This window comes from Anabrus simplex, chromosome 4 (assembly GCF_040414725.1).
Source record: "Anabrus simplex isolate iqAnaSimp1 chromosome 4, ASM4041472v1, whole genome shotgun sequence".
Taxonomy (NCBI): Eukaryota; Metazoa; Arthropoda; class Insecta; order Orthoptera; family Tettigoniidae; genus Anabrus; species Anabrus simplex.
The window spans coordinates 251,098,129-251,115,163 of record NC_090268.1 but is presented as its reverse complement, the minus strand read 5'-3'; the positions used below and the strand labels follow the sequence as shown (position 1 = coordinate 251,115,163).

General features: G+C 40.9%; 1 protein-coding gene across 3 annotated transcripts in view; it reads left to right on the top strand.

Moving 5' to 3' along the window:
• LOC136871860 (SLIT-ROBO Rho GTPase-activating protein 1) overlaps positions 1-17,035 on the top strand; it is a 597,464-nt gene that overhangs the window by 445,843 nt on the left and 134,586 nt on the right. For all 3 annotated transcript variants that reach the window (XM_067145501.2, XM_067145502.2, XM_067145503.2), the window contains exon 2: positions 10,006-10,189. In XM_067145501.2, coding sequence (XP_067001602.2) covers positions 10,006-10,189 — 184 coding nt within the window. The remainder of the gene's footprint in view (positions 1-10,005; positions 10,190-17,035) is intronic.

Sequence of the window (17,035 nt, the reverse complement as noted above, 5' to 3'; positions counted from 1 at the left end):
AAACCAAACCCCATGGCACTACAGCCCTTGAAGGGCCTTGGCCTGCCAAGCGACCGCTGCTCAGCCCGAAGGCCTGCAGATTACGAGGTGTCGTATGCTCAGTACGACGAATCCTCTCGGCCGTTATTCTTGTCTTTCTTGACCGGGGCCGCTATCTCACCGTCAGATAGCTCCTCAATTCTAATCACGTAGGCTGAGTGGACCTCGAACCAGCCCTCAGGTCCAGGTAAAAATCCCTGACCTGGCCGGGAATCGAACCCGGGGCCTCCGGGTAAGAGGCAGGCACGCTACCCCTACACCGCGGGGCCGGGAACTTATCATTCCGTTTACCCGTCTGCGGTCCGTCTCACAACACTGAGGTTCGAACCCACTATCACCCTAATGCAAGCTGACAGGTACGTGACCTAAACTGTGCAGCCACTCCCTCGTATGTCCTTCCTCGAACTTGCCTCTGTCTTGAAGTACCAATACACACGCTTCCGCTTCTCGCTAAAATTCATATGGCTGCCAGTTATGTTTGCCATCATGTTAGACCCCTAACTGACTTTTTTTTTTTTGCTAAGTTGTTGCTGCAAGATGTCGTTCAAAGAAGATTAGAAAGATAAAACAAACGTGGAAGATTGGTAAAAATAATTAACTCGCCTGCTACACATTCCGTTCTAGACAACTCGTTAGGATGGTCTACGTTTTTGTATGCATTTATTTTATTTATTGGCAGTGATGGAGTTGGTACTTGTAACACCAACCGCCACATCACTGTGTTAAACCATTTGCCTACTAGATAACAGAAGGCCCGGAAAGGCGATGTTTCATAGAAGGGATGACGGCATAGGTCTTCAGAAGACTTTACAGAATACTCTTCTCTGAGATGTGCATCCACGTATGCCTAAATGGAAAGTGAGTTTATATGAGAATTGGCCCTTATGTACTTATTTCATTAAATGCAAAACATGTTTGAAAAAATAAGGGGAAAATCTACAGCGATAATTATATGATGCTAACACTTAAAGAAAGCAATATTTAGTGTGATTTTGTGACGATTAATGGAAAGCTTTAACCATGTTACTGGTGTATTCTACAGTACATTGTAGAAGACTTCTTCATGGACAGTCGAGATTTTCTTCTAACTCAAAGCAAAGTTCTCTGCAAAACGTAGAGAGTTTAACCTTGTTTTTTTGACATGGCAAAAGCCCATATCATGTCTACCAGTACGGGCCGTGAAAGCATCAATGTTAACGATTGATAGGGAACCTGCCACCAGGGCGACAAGCCTAAATGCAGGTCATTGATGATTGATTTATTGACTCCAACCGACAATCAGTGGGATCCACCAGTCGTTTATTATATCTACAATTATGACATGGAGCGCGCAGATTTTTACAGTCCGTAAAAGGAAAGGTTACCTCAATCGTGTTCGAACCCGTGATATTTGAAATCATGAGACTGACCCTCATGACTGAACCACCAAGGCAACTTACGTTGAAGTTGTTCGTATCTAAAAAAACAAGAACAGAAAGATCCTGTGTCGTCAACCTCTGATCCCGGCTGAATTCGGCGAATATACATTTTCTTGGATAAGAAATTCAATAGAAAACCCTAACCATTAATAACAAAATGTTCTTGTATTTTCAAGTGGGGATATTGAATTTCACCAACGTTTTCTTCAGTGTTCCCCGATGAATAATTAATTTGTATTTAAACCAGATCTTCCGTACATGTCTTCTCCAAATTCATGCAGTCCGTTCCGGGCGAGAAAACTTAGAAAATCCACTTTTAATTTTTAAGTATTAGAGGTGTGTTCAGATTGCCATGTTTGGTTTATTCATGCAGATCATTTGTAGGTCCCTAGTCTCCCCTTCATTGGTAATGCTAATTTACTCTATTACTACCGCTATTGATGCAGTAGTGAGGGTGGGGAGTGGATGGCATGGGCGGCAATTTACAGTAATCTGTAATTCAGTTGGGTTGCTGGACTTCGGCAGTAGCATGACTGTGTAATTCCATACTCTCCTAGCATTGCCACTTTTACTTAGAATTGAGATTCGAAGAAACGTTTCTTCACTTGATCGTGTTATATTGTAAATTGCCATCGGACTGAATGAAAACACTCCTTAAAAAAATAACATTGGGCATATTTTGCTGTAAGTTTTTAAAGGATACAAATATAGAAATTTCCTTCTTTATCAGTAAGTTTTCAAGATACAGTACCGGGAACCCAGTATAATTTTTAACAGCTGCCGCAGTCCGTTGATACTCATTTTCTTCACTGATGATGTGGCGATTATGATTAAAGGGAAGTACAACTAAATGGCTATCACCTCGAAACGACGAATCGTGAGAAGAAAAGAGGAAGAGGCTTTATATTTCGAAGAATTGAAGGTATTGGCAAGAGCCAGAGGGCAGAGAAAGATGTGAAAATGACTCCCAAAATCTCGCAAACCTAGTACCGTTGAGGTACGAAGAAATCATGTACCCAAGGGAGGCTGGATAGGAAAGATGAAACCAGTACGTCTAGGTAAGTAATGGAAAACCAATGCTAGGCTCAGCTAGCGGCTCGGGGGTCACCACGTATGTTTCTAAGTTGAGAGTCCCCTCAAGTCCGGTTTAGATAGGTAGAGGATGCGGTTGATTTATTTCCTATTCAGACATGTTTTCTTTACTTGTTTGAAAAGTAGCCGTTCACTCACTAGCCATGCGTGTCTCGATTATATCAACGGCATTAAACAAAATTGCATTTCTTACTGCAAACACACACTTCGATCTTTAATTTAGAGTACTGTACTGGGTGCTTCAGATACATGCTCCGTAGTAGAATGTGTGGTCTATCTAGTCCACTGCAGGAGCTTTCACTGTGATGAACGAAACTGCTACACGCAACAACGTCAAGTCGGAGAAGTTGCCGAATAGTGCAGGGAATGAAGACTTGCCGGGAATTCAATACGTTTAAACGACGCGTGACAACTCTGTGCATTGCCCAGGGTACAAATAACTCTACCACTTACACATCCTTTCTCATTAAATACATAACCATAACAGCCACGACACGAATGACGAACTTGTGTGAATATGCTGCTTACGTTATTGAGAGTACGGTAAAGGGATCCGGAGGAATGATTATGCTGTTGCCGCAGATCCTCATACGAGTACTAGAACTATGGCACACACATTGGGATAAGTCATACTGAAGTGCGAAGAATTATTGAATATAATCAAAACTTGCACTTCTTCAAATGACACAAAACTCAATGCTTGCAATCGGACCACCATACACCTCGCGAGATTTTCTGCAAACTGATCGCTGGATAAGTGAGTGGTGTACACCTGAGCATAAGTTACGTTGTTACTTGAATGTCGTAAACTTTGGTACAATAGAGTCCCGCTTAAACGACAGCGGTGAAATAGAAACAAAAAGGGAAGAAAACTTAGTTGATGAAGGTGGTGCCAAAATAGCACACAATGAAGGATTGAAAGCCCGTGAAGCATCATTGAAATACGCGGAACAACAAGAAAAAAACACCAGCACTGATGTGTTGCTTCTGCAGAGAATACGTGACATGGCGCTAAGAGGCAGTCTGGTAGTGAGCAAAAGGTTGTTGCGCTGCGGACTTCGTAAAACAGATTTATATGTGTAATAACAGCGTTTTATGATCAATCTTTGTAATTGCATTAGAATTCATCACAGGTAGGGCCCTATTCTCATAGACGCGCAGGTCGCCTATGCGGCGTCAACCCGAAAGACCTGCACTCGGCCTCTTCGGAGGCCACACGCCATTATTATTTGTAATTGAATTCTACAGTGAATATAAATATCCTCTGTATCAATAAGAAAACCTCTGCACACCTCATTGTAGCGCCGCCAATGGTTCATGTAGTTTCCTTAAAACCGCAAAACCTTTTGTGGTGTTATTTAGAGTCCCAACCAGTCTTCGGGCTGATGACCAGACAGACAGACAGACAGACAGACAGACAGACAAAGCATTCACAATATTTTGTTTTGTTTTTCTCCTCTCTTTCCCTACTAAAAGACATTCCTGGCAATCCGACGTCCCGCTGGCCCGTTTACGTCGGATAGGCGGGGGACTACTTTATATAATGCTGTGGTTTTTGGTTTATCAGTTACGCCTCCAAAGAAACCCGATTTAACCCATATAGACGTCTTATGGGGCTATTTGTGCGATGAACTCCATGCATCTTTGCTGCAAACGGGGATGATTTGTGCGTAACCTTCGAGCATTAACAGCAAGCGTTACTCCAGCATTATTAATAGGTGTGCTGTCCGACTCGTTGGCTGAATGGCCAGCGTACTGGCCTTCGGATCAGAGGGTCCCGGGTTCGATTCCCGGCCGGGTCGGGGATTTTAACCTTCATTGGTTAACTTCAATGGTCCGGGGTGTTTGTGCTGTCCCAAACATCCCTGAAACTCACACACCACACATAACACCACAATAACACGCAGTTACCTACACATGTCAGGTGCCGCCCACCCTCATTGGAGGGTCTGTCTAACAAGGGCTGCACTCGGCTAGAAATAGCCACACGAAAAAATAGGTGCGCTAGAGAATAATGAACAGTAGTATTGTGTGTGGATCAGGAAAGAGAGATTTTTTTTAAAGAATGCATGTGAAGAAACTTGAAACAGTATTGATACATATTGTGATTTTCGTTTTCTTTAGTTTTTCATACAAATGCTCCTACTGGGTGCGAAAGTTAAAAATCCCCGACCCGACCGAAAATCGAACCGTGGACCCCTTGGACCAAAGGTCAGCATGCTAACCAGTTAGCTGTTGAGCCGGACATGAGTATAATAATGAGTTCATATTGCAGATGATGATAAAATGTTTATTCAACGACTGCTAACCATGTTATTGGATAAACTGTCGAGTTAGTGGACGTAACAAGACATCAGAACAGAACTCCTTTGCGCTACCAAACTATTTAACATCCAGTCTCGAGCCTGTTACGCAAGCTCTTATCTGTTCTTTCGTAATGATTCTATTGTAGAAGTTAACAATGAGTGAGTGCTGTCGAGCATAGCGTAGTCGCGTGGACGAGAAAACCGTGGCGCTTTCAGAACACTCGAAATTAGAGGCACAGTTACTGTATAGTGCGGCTCCTTGGCTGCATGGCCAGCGTACTGGTCTTCGGATCGGGGTCGTGGAATTTAACCCCGTTAAAGTCCTCTTCATTCTCACACAACATACCACACTACTAACCACCATAACAACTCGCAGTAGTAAATCTATCTCTCCACAGAGGGCTGAGGTCAGGAAGGATATCCGGCCGTAAAACTGGGCCGTATCCATATGCGCCTCGGATCGCATCCATGTCGCACCACATTTGGGGGGGGGGGCGTTAGAAAAAGAAGAAAGGACAGTTACTGCATAAGGAATTTTTTGTCACTGTCGACGTAAGCTTACTGGATTTATTCAAACCGGAGAACATTTGTAGCATTTCTTTGTTAAAAGCTCTAGTCATGACGAGTTTCACTTGTCGCGTTGTAGTTCATACGCAGTGCCGCATTGATGTTGTAAATATGATAAGGGTCTTATTCACGGTGAGGTAGGTATCATTTAATTTTTTTAATTTTTGTTATTTGCTTTACGTCGCACCGACACAGATATGTCTTATGGCGACGATGGGATAGGAAAGGTCTAGGAAGTGGAAGGAAGCGGCCGTGCCTTAATTAAGGTACAGCTCTGGCATTTGCCTGGTGTGAAAATGGGAAACCACGGACAACCATCTTCAGGGCTGCCGACAGTGGGGCTCGAACCCACTATCCCGATTACTGGATACTGGCCGCACTTAAGCGACTGCAGCTATCGAGCTCGGTAAGGTAGGTATCAGTTTCTACCATATCGAAATGGGCATTGTGGACATGTTTGGAAATCTTAGGGGAAGAGGAATCCCTTGACCTGTAGACATTTAGTGTTTCTTAAATGATACTGATTTGCAATCCAAATACACTGGAAGGACTTCTCAAGAAATATTCTGTTCCCGCATATTCTGAACATGCGGTTATTTTTTACGGAAATACTACTGCATGTAAGTATACAGGCTTTTCACGGTTACATCTAAAATAAACAAATAATAAACACCCATCTGAGGGATTTGATCAGCGTGTTACCGTGGCTGCTGGCTTACCATCCGGGTGGTTCAAGTTCGAATCCCGGTTCATCACAGATTGGGATTAACTGAAAAATCACTTAGCTTCAGGATGGAAGTGCTGGTGTAGTACATTAATTACCTTGAATACCAGGGCATCTATTCCAAACCTGCTATAAAATAATAATTCGTTTTACACACTACACATAACCCCACAAATTGACGAATAGACTTGCTTTACTTACATGAAAATCTAATGTATGGCAAATATATAGTATCCCAAACCCGTCATTTTAATCGGCGACAAATAATTCGTGGTCACGGAACTTGAATGCCCACTTTGTACTTCATCAGCTTGAAAATAAGTATTTAATAGCCCTTATTAAAGAAGTTTCAAGACACAGTCACGACTTTCGAAGATCCTAGGTTCGTATGAAAGGCTACAAAACTCCAAAATGAATAGTTGTTTTAAACGTCTTTCCGTATTCACTTTCAGCTAGTTTACATGGTTTAAAGACGAAGTGATAACGCTGGATGATGATGATAAGGCTTTTATTCGCGGTTTTTGACGAAGAGTGTAAGTGGTTGTTGTTTGAGTCATCAGTCCATAGACTGGTTTGATGCAGCTCTCCATTGTACCCTATCGTTTGTTAACCTTTTCGTTTCTACGTAACTACTACATCCTACATTTACTCCAATCAGTTTGTCACATTCATACCTTGGTCTACCCCTACCGTTTTTATTGCCTACACCTCCTTAAGTCCTGGGTGTCTTAAGATGTGTCCTGTCATTGTATCCTCTTTTCTGGTCAGATGTCGCCAAATTGTTACCCTCTCATCAGTTCGATGTAGAAAGTCTTCGTAATTCGATCTATCCATTTTACCTTCAGCATTCTTCTGTAATACCACATTTCAAAGGCTTGTGTTCTCTTTCTTTCTGGGCTGTTTATCATCCATGTTTCAGTTCCATACAATACCACGCTCCAGACGCACGTCTTCAAATATATATTTCTAATTCGAAGTGAGCAAATTTTTTTTTTTTGAGAAAGGCCTTCCTTGCGTGTGCTACTCTGCATTTGACATCGTCCTTACTTCTGCCATTATTAGTTATTCTGCTGCTCAAGTAACAATATTCATCTACTTCCTTTAATACGTCATTTCCTAATCTAATATTTCCTGCATCATATGTCTGCATTCGACTGAACTCCATTACTTAAGTGTAAGTTATCGTATGGAAATGTTTTGTATGTTCGTGGACATCATTGAATGCCCATAAAGCGATAATCCTTTCGTGAAAAATTCTATTTTGAAGAAGTGTCATGCAAATTCTATAGAGCAATTTCATATGAACATGAGCGAAATTCCACTTTTCCAACAACGGCCTCTTTCAGTACGAATCTTCTTCACCTTGACCTTTGCGGTAACTTTGTGAGGTCGGCAGTACAGAACCATTTACTAAATTAAAATATGAAAGGGAAATCCCTGCTTCTTTAAACTAATTTGAATATTTAACTTATTGTAAATATATTGTTGAATTAACTTATACCTCAGCCTATTTAGCAGGTTAGTAAAGTCGTGCTGCTTAAGCTGTATTCAGTAACATGGTAAGTACCGGGGAATGGTACGTTATTCAGAAGCTCCATCATTGTATCGTTAGGCAAAGTTGTGCAACCGTGTGTAAACGAAACTATTGGCTACATGACGCACAACGCGCATAAACTATGTAGGCAACATAACACAGCGTAAAATATTGAATGGCATCCAAGATTTCATGACTATGAAGAAAAAAAGGACTTTAAAAAAAGTGTACATTTAAGTGTTTAAAACTGCGCTATTTGAATAGTACAGCCGAATTCGCCCACGCCATATACTACACAGGGCAAAATAAGTCCGAAGCTATGGTGTAGTTTAATGTGATATTTAATACTTTGTAGACATCAAATTATTCTCTTTCTAGAGTCCCCTCATACTTAAAATTGTTGATAAATCTAGAATTCTACTCCAGATAAATTATATTTTTCTTAATACTTCTTCAAAAAGTAGATATTGCGCAACGATTCTCTGTTTTGTAATGGATACATATAATGAAAGATTGTCACATTATTACTCAACAGGAATTTTTAGTTGCTCACTGGTGCGCCTTTTTTATGTACTCATTGGTTGGGATCAGTAAAAAAAACACACACACGATATGGTTCAATTAGCAGTTGAGGTGTAATAACAGACAGCCAAATACTTATCATCAAGACGGTTACTGTTCGAATCCCAGCCAGTACATGTGCGGTTTTTGAAACGAAAAGTCACTTTCCTGTTGCTCGTGAAACTGTAAGTCACGATATCAGCAGTTACGTAACACTACAAGTTTCCTTTCTTTTAAGTTAATAGTTCTTGTTGAGCTCACTCGACATAGAAGTTAAAGAAATAAACAGATATGTCCTGAAGTAGCTTTACTTTCTTATACAAATGAAGTGTCTAATTTTTTAAAAAAGTTGCGTTTCTCTACATATAATTTCTCTCACAAGAAAGACTGCAGATTCACTTTCTAATGAGGTTTTAGTCGAAGCACTTTGTTCTCATTATCTACTATGAGTAGCACCTGCTGTAGTGTCAAATGTTGCACTAATTTTCGAATCTAAAATTGTGGTGATCTTCTCGTGTACGTAGGTATCAGTTCCCAAAGCTGACACAATCGTGAGTCACAGAACCAGCGCCTTGTGTAAAGTAAATAAGACGTTCTTCAGCACTATTGAGTGCTTCAGCTATTGCTAATATTACTTTGGTTACTTTCCTGCCTTTATTCAGTCTACTAAGTCTGATTGGTGAAACTGCCCCACTGAATCTCATGTAGTGTCCGTTTTATGACCCAATGTTCCGGATTCGATCCTGATATCGATGGGAATCACAAAATACAGCATTACCTATGAGCAAGTCAGGCGGGCACTCGTAAATCGTTTGAAATATTTCCTTTATGGTTTTTGTGTGCGTTATTTCTTGTCAGTAATGTAGAAATGTGATGCAGCGCAAGAAAATCTTGCAGAGAATGAAATGGAGTGTCCGAGGACATGTTCGGCTCGCCAGGTGCAGGTCTTTTGAATTGATGCCCGCAGGCGACCTGCGCGTCGTGATGAGAATGAAATGATGACACAGTATATATTAGACTGTGATGATGATAAAGACGACATATACACCCAGCCCCCGTGTCCAGCGGAATTACGGTTAAAATTCCCGACCCTGCCGGGAATCGAACCCGGGACCCCTGTGACCAAAGGCCAGCATGCGAACTATTTAGCCGTGGAGCCTTGCAGAAATAATAATAATAATAATAATTTGGTTTTATATTCCACTAATTTCGTTTACAGCTAGGAAAAATCTAAGGGCGAAAGGGAACTAACTCTTGTCTTGGATTATTTTTCCAGTTAGTGCGCATTTAACAGTTTAAAGTTCTTTGCAATAACGATGGGCGTAATTATAAACGCAGTTGTTAAAATATAATACATTTTGTCGTCTCACCTCCCTCGATCTGTTTATTTGGTGCGCTATTCCTAATACTAGGGGTATATGAAGTGTAAATAAGCTTAATGCTGTGTTACTTTCTGACTTCGTCGTTTTTGGAGCGACATGTGTTTATTCGCGCAAGGTGTGCTCAAATCTCTGCTTGTAAACGGTATGCATATCCAGCGTGTTAGGTCCAAGGCCTTCTGGAGCAGGTGTCGTATTGTGACTGGGCACCTGCCATCAGCGCGCTGCCCTCTCTTCTTTTTGTGATTTGGAAATCCCATTGCTGTCTTTCTTGATTACTCTTTACCAAAATTGGCGAGAGAGAAATTGGATGGGGAAGTTCTTTGCACTGTTTGATGTGTAGAAGTTGGGTGTGCATTTGGTAAATAGTTCTGTACTGTTGCAGATATCCGTGTCCAGCTGGGCGAACAGCTGCGATGTTTGGACGCACGTATGGAGTCCCAGGTGGCTCTGGTGGCAGAGCTACAAGACTTCTTTCGACGGCGTGCAGAGGTCGAGCTCGACTACAGTAAGAACCTGGACAAACTGGCCAAAACTTTACAGCTGCGGCACAAGGAGCAGAAACAGAAGTGAGTATCCGAATATTCCACTTTCATAATATTTGCATCTACGTTGGCTGAGAGTATATTTCGTAAGCAACGTCAGTCTCGTGTTGGTAGATTTACTGGCACGTAAAATAATTCCTGCGGGACTAAATTCCGGCACCTCTACGTCTCCGAAAAAGAAGTTAGTGGGACGTAAAACCAATAACATTATTTCGTAAACACTCTGTGCAAGATAGGAAAATTGAGTATAAATAGCAGTTTGTCATGATTTTTCTTAGCACCTTGAACTGGAATGTAACAATCTGTAGGGGGAAAGGGGCTGGGTAATGGAGTGTCGCCCTCGACGTCCCTCCAATCTAAAAAACCCTAAATATAAATGAGGTACCTTATGATAAAAATAGGGTGTAAGAACATGATTGAGAATACAGAAAAATCTACCAGTGGGCCTAGTTTTAATATTTTTGTACATCATCGCGTTACCGTTAACTGTCGTCTAGAACTACGCTCCTTGGTCATTCGGTTCCGATTTCCTCTACTGATCTTTTGTTGACTGTTTCAACTCTCGACGTTACACGCAGACGTTTTTGTGTTTAAATCATAAACCGGCCTTTATAGGTCGTCGGAATTAAGATGAACTTGAGTGGTTCTCTTTGGATCATGCTACGTTCAGTGGCCAACCTCATGAAGTTGATTATCCATCTTCACCGCCGGGCTGAGTGGCTCAATCGGTTAAGGCACTGGATTTCTGAGCCCAAGTTGACAGGTTCAACCCTGGCTCAGTTCGGTGATATTTGAAGGTGCTTAAATACGTCAGCCGCGCGTCGGTAGATTTACAGTCTCGTAAAAGAACTCCTGCGGGAAGAAATTCCGGCATTTTGGAGTCTCCGAAAGCCATGCACGTAGTCAGTGTGACGTGAAACAAGTAACACATTACTGTGTTGCGATTCTGGACGTCATCTAATCTGGCAATAGTTTGGAACGTGCAGTTCCATTGCAAACCACCGATGGGGAACGTTGTGAAGACCAATGTATTCTCTGCCAGAAGGATGCACCAATCTTCAGAAACTAGAAACAAGGACTTCCAACTTGAGCGATTTAGCATCATTCCTCCCGCGTGAATCTTCTTAATGTGTCGTTGTCCCGAGTTTGTCTCACGATGTGGTCTATGTCACAAAATATCACGCCTCATAGACATCAGCTATTGATGTGCTAGTGGAGGGTTCGGGCGTTCAAGAATGGATGGCCGTGCCCCCTGCCCATTCCTGACACACGTGGGTCCCCTGGCTAAAACGCCTACAGTAGAACATCGGCACCCAGAGGACCTACTGATAATAGCCCTGTAAGAGACTCAACTTGTGTGCTTAGTGTAGGTAGATGAAATGTTTGCATAATCATTATAGATAATCATATTTCGTTTCCTCTCTACTTCCATTCCTTCTATGCCAGAGGTCCGTTAGAGCATGACAGCTAGTCATTTATAGCCGCTTCTAAATGAAGTTCCAATGTACTATATACAGTAAGTTTTGTAATCGTGCTTGTGACTATATTCTTAATTTCTTTTAATTACGGGGTTATTGCAATGTTTTATTTATACATCTTCATGACTAAAACAGATGGAAACCTTTTCCATTCGTAAGTATTGCATATACATGTAAACTGGGCTCTATCTGGGATCGTTTTCTCCCTACAAACCTGGACGTTAAAGGCAACTATCGTAAATGCAAAATCGACGATTTTGAAGTTTCTGTCGTGACTTGTTTTGGTCGTGTCTACTTACGGGTACTCTGTTGTATGTTTCGCAGGAATGAAGATAAGCTGTGTGATACTTTCGTATGTGCGATAAACAATGCTAAGTGATCATACAATAGTTCAGCCTTATGCCGTCCACACTCCTTATCGTATTGGCTCTTACGACAGTTTACCACGCTCAGAGTTGCCAATTCGACCTGCCTGCAAGGTAGCAAAATATGCTCCTTAGCATTCTGCTGTCCTGTATTATAGTGAAACGTCACTTACGATAGTTTACCTCCGACGTCTAGAAATTTCTGAATGTAAAATATATCGTAGAGAGCTTTGCAAATGCCCAGCATTTCACGAACGTTGGTGAATGCATAGAAGTAACGGCATCGTTTGGGTCATCAGTCCATAGAATAGTTTGACGTAGCTCTCCATGTCACCCTATCCTATGCTCAAATTTTCATTTCTACGTAACTGCTTCTAGATCTCCTTCTACTCTAATCTGTTTGTCATGTTCTTGTCTTGATCAATCACTACTGTTCTTATCGCCTGTACATCCCTCAAAAAGTAACGGACCCCCTGTGGTTGGGGGGCGCAGACGAAGAATACACCCACGGTATCCCCTGCCTGTCGTAAGAGGCGACTAAAGAACGACGAAGGGATGATGATATTAGAACCATAAGACTGCTTGTAATTAGTACCGTTACGTGCAGAACACCATGCGACTAGTACCACCTTGCGATGAAACCATGGGTCTGCGTTACATCAGAACAGTACCATTATGTGAGGAACACTACGGGTCTGGGCGTTGCTTGTGATCAGTATCATCGTGTACATTCCACCGGTCAGTTCTACTGTGTTCAGAATAGGTCTGCGTTACTTACGAGTAGTAAGGTTTTATGAGAAACACCATGGGTGTACATTGCCTGTGATCAGTACCACTGTGTGAGGAAAACCATGGCTTTGTGTTGCCTGTGGCTGTTACCATAATGTGTGATAACTCCGTGGGTCTGCATTGCCTATGATTAGTAGCACTATGTGAGCAACACCATGAGTATACGTGGCCTGTGATTAATTCCACTAAGTGAGGAACACCACGGGAATACCGGCGCCCGTGGTTAGTCCCACTATGTGAGGAACACCATGGGTCTGCGTTGCTTGTAAGTACCCTTATGTGCGAAACACCATATTTGTGTTACCTGTGAGTGGTGTCAGTGTGTGCTATATACGATAGATCTACATTTCCTGTGATTAGTACCACCATACGAGAAGCACAATGCGTCTACGTTACCTGTGTTTAGTACCGCTATACGAGGAATACCTTGGTTCTGCTTTACCAGTGATTAGAGGAGACGGTGACCTGGATTTTGGACCCTTTTAGACATTAAGGCATTGTGAATTGGATGCACTGATTGTTTTTGTTTCCCGATCATTTTTCATCATTATTCGTTTTAGATTGTGTAGTAAGTGGATACGTTTTGAAGTTTTAATTTTAATTTCGTTGCACCTTGTACCATTAGGGGCAGATGACCTAGCTGTTAGGCCCCTTTAAACAACAACAACAACAACAACAGTCATTATCATCAAAAGCTAAGTCCTGGGTGTCTTAAGCTGTGTCCTATCATTCTTTCTGGTCAAATTTCGCCAAATCGTTCTCCTCTCTCCAGTTCGATTCAGGATCTCTTCATCCAAGATTCGATCTACCCATCTCACGTTCAGCATTCTTCTGTAACACGTTTCTATTACCTTTCTTTCTGAACCGGTTATTGTCCATGTTTTATGTTTCAGTAACAATAGTGAACATACGTATTAGGAGTTCGTAATACATTCTTACATCCCGGTTCCTCACTCTGAGTTTATTCAGAACCTTTGAAATGCCACCGTTAAATGAAAAACGTACATAGGTCGCCTTGTGCCTTCAACTCCAGTATTATTTTCGACAATAAAACAGTGTTTGCTTTATTGAACCCCGCTCAGTCGTTCAGATATAGTAATGGGGTAGGCAATGATCTCAAATTTAAATTGTCGTCTGGCGGACTCTCTGCTGGACGTGGACAAGACTCGTTGCAGCGACCACTAATGAAATGCAACTAAATAGATAGTGTTGCCAAGATGTTGGATAGGTCACCCGTAAATGATATCCTGAAAAGTATATGGTTGGGGTAAATGTTCAGCTTAATCGTCGCCATAAGACCTATATGTGTCGGTGCGACGTAAAGCCCCTAGCAAAAAAAAAAAAAAAAAAAAAAAAAAAAAAAAAAAAAAAAAGTTCAGCTAGAGATGAGGAATAAATGTTTGATAATCACCCCTGATAACCAAAAACCTTACTCCTTGAGATTGTAAGAAAACTTACCTGAATTACGGATACGCCAAGCTTGTTAATCATGACAACGTGATCTTTTCTCTAGATGGAATGAGTTACAATTCGTAAACACATATGCAGTCTAAAATTACGGATACGCCAAGCTTGTTAATCATGACAACGTGATCTTTTCTCTAGATGGAATGAGTTACAATTCGTAAACACATATGCAGTCTACATTACTGTCCATCTGTACATATTTCCTAGATTGGGGCAAATATTAATTTATAGGGTTCAACAAGAAGTAAGAAATTGGAATAATTTATCAAGATAAATATTTGATTAATTTCAAAGTTATTTGAAATCATTTAAGGAAAGGCTAGGTAAACACTTGACAGGGAATCTGCCATCTGGGTGACAGCCCTAAATTCAGGTCGTTGATGATAGATTCTTATATCTAACTAATAAGTTCACCATTTAGAATTAGGAAAAAAGTGTTCCCTAACTTCAGACTTATTCTCAGATGATACATGCACACTACTTTTTTTCGAAATATTCACGATGTATAATCCTAATCCACTTCTCTTAAATGATTTATTCCTTAGAAAACGTAATAATAGTTGTATGAGAGGCACTGCCGTAGTTCGATTTAAATCCGGTTCACAACACGATCAAAACAAACGCATTCTCATATTACTGCGTATAATTACAGATCCTAAGTGACCACCGACTCATATGAATACACTCGCACACTTACATTCTACCAAAAAACTAATATCGTCAACTTTCATGAATTTACACCGACTGAATAAGAAAACAAAAAACGAATAGACTCACCATTTTCGGTTCGAAAGAGTTCTTTCTTAACCACAAATTTTGGTTTCACACATCCAACAGTTTGGTCTTTGGTCTTTGTCTTCCAAATTTTTCCGATGAATATTCCTTATCCATTTCTCCAGGAAAGATGTATCTTCAGGGAATTTAAAAGTTGAAGTATCCGCAACGGTTTTGTGAAATGTTACAACACGGCAATATAAACACTATTAGGCCTATACACTAAAAATACCTTCATATACACTCCTAACAAAGCGTCATGCTTCGAAAAATGTTAATTTAGATGGAATATAATTGATATTGTGATATTCCGTCAGTGTCTGTGTGCTTCAAAGTGTCGAGTGATTTAGATGCAAGTGTATTTTACAATAATCTGTGCTTGCCTGCGGAAGTGTTTGGCTGGATCTTGGAGTATAACAAAACCTTTAAATGTGACAGACGGAGCAATCTGTACACTGTTACACAGAAGAAATAGTGATTTCGAGGGATTAGCTGGGTTTGTAACGCAGGGTTTCACACTGCCAACACCTTCAAATTCATGCTGTGGTTATCTGTTATCAAGCAGACTACACCGAACTGAAGCTCGTCCATGTAGATTAATATCAATGTTTAGAGTCAATAGAGTTTCTGCATTCACGTTCTTTAATGGGTAAAAAACCTATTAGATTTTTAGTGTCTGAACGTTTCATTACTAAGGTTACCATCATCGTGTGAAGCGCTGCTGTTGCATATGTCAACATTATGTTAGCATTACCGGGGCTGTTCATTGGGAATCGTTTCGGGTGTACTTGGGCTGAGTGGCTCAGACGGTTAAGGCGCTGGCCTTCTGACCCCAAGTTGGCAGGTTCGATGCCTGGCTCAGTCCGGTGGTGTTTGAAGGTGCTCAAATACGCCAGCCTAAAAGCGGGACTAAATTCCGGCACTTCGATGTGTCCGAAAACCGTAAAAAAATAGTGAGACGTAAAGCCAGTAACATTATTTTGGGTGTACTTCCCTTTCATTAGGTGCTGAATATAACAGATTGTCCACCATTTCAAAACTAAGGCAAGAAATTATGTTTCATAGCTCTCATGAGAGCGAATAAATTGAAGAATTTCGCACCTTAATTTATTTTGAAACATTCAAAATGATGTTATACATTTAATTTTAACAGTTTTATCATGTATTGTCATATATACAAGGAAGTTAAATCTGAGAGAAAACGTTGTTGTTGAGTCAACAGTCCATAGACTGTTTTGATGCAGCTCTCCATGCCACCCTATATTGTGCTAACCTTTTCATTTCTACGTAACTGTCGCATCCTACATCTCTTCTAATCTGTTTGTCATATTCATACATTGGCCTACCCTTACCGTTCTTACCACCTACACTTTCTTCAAAAACCAACTGAACAAGTCCTGGGTGTCTTAAGATGTGTCCTATCATTCTATCTCTTCTTCTCGTCAAATTTAGCCAAATCGATCTCATCTCACCAATTCGATTCAGTATCTCTTAATTTGTGATTCGAATTATCCATCTCACCTTCAGCATTCGTCTGTAACACCACATTTCTTTCTTTCTGAGCTAGTTATCGTCCATGTTTCACTTCCATACAATGCAACGGTCCACACGAAAGTCTTCAGAAACATCTTTCTAATTCCTATATCAATGTTTGAAGTGAGCAAATTTCTTTTCTTAAGAAAGCTCTTCCTTGCTTGTGCTAGTCTGCATTTTATGTCCTCTTTACTTCTGCCATCGTTACTTCTTTTACTACCCAAGTAACAATATTCATCTACTTCCTTCTAGACTTCATTTTCTAATTCAATATTTCCTGCATCACCTGCTTTCGTTCGACTGCACTCCATTACTTTTGTTTTGGACTTATTTATTTTCATCTTGTATTCCTTACCCAAGACATCGTCCATACCATTCAGCAACTTCTCGAGATCTTCTGCAGTCTCAGATAGAATAACAATATCATCGCCAGATCTCAAGATTTTGATTTACTCTCCTTGGAC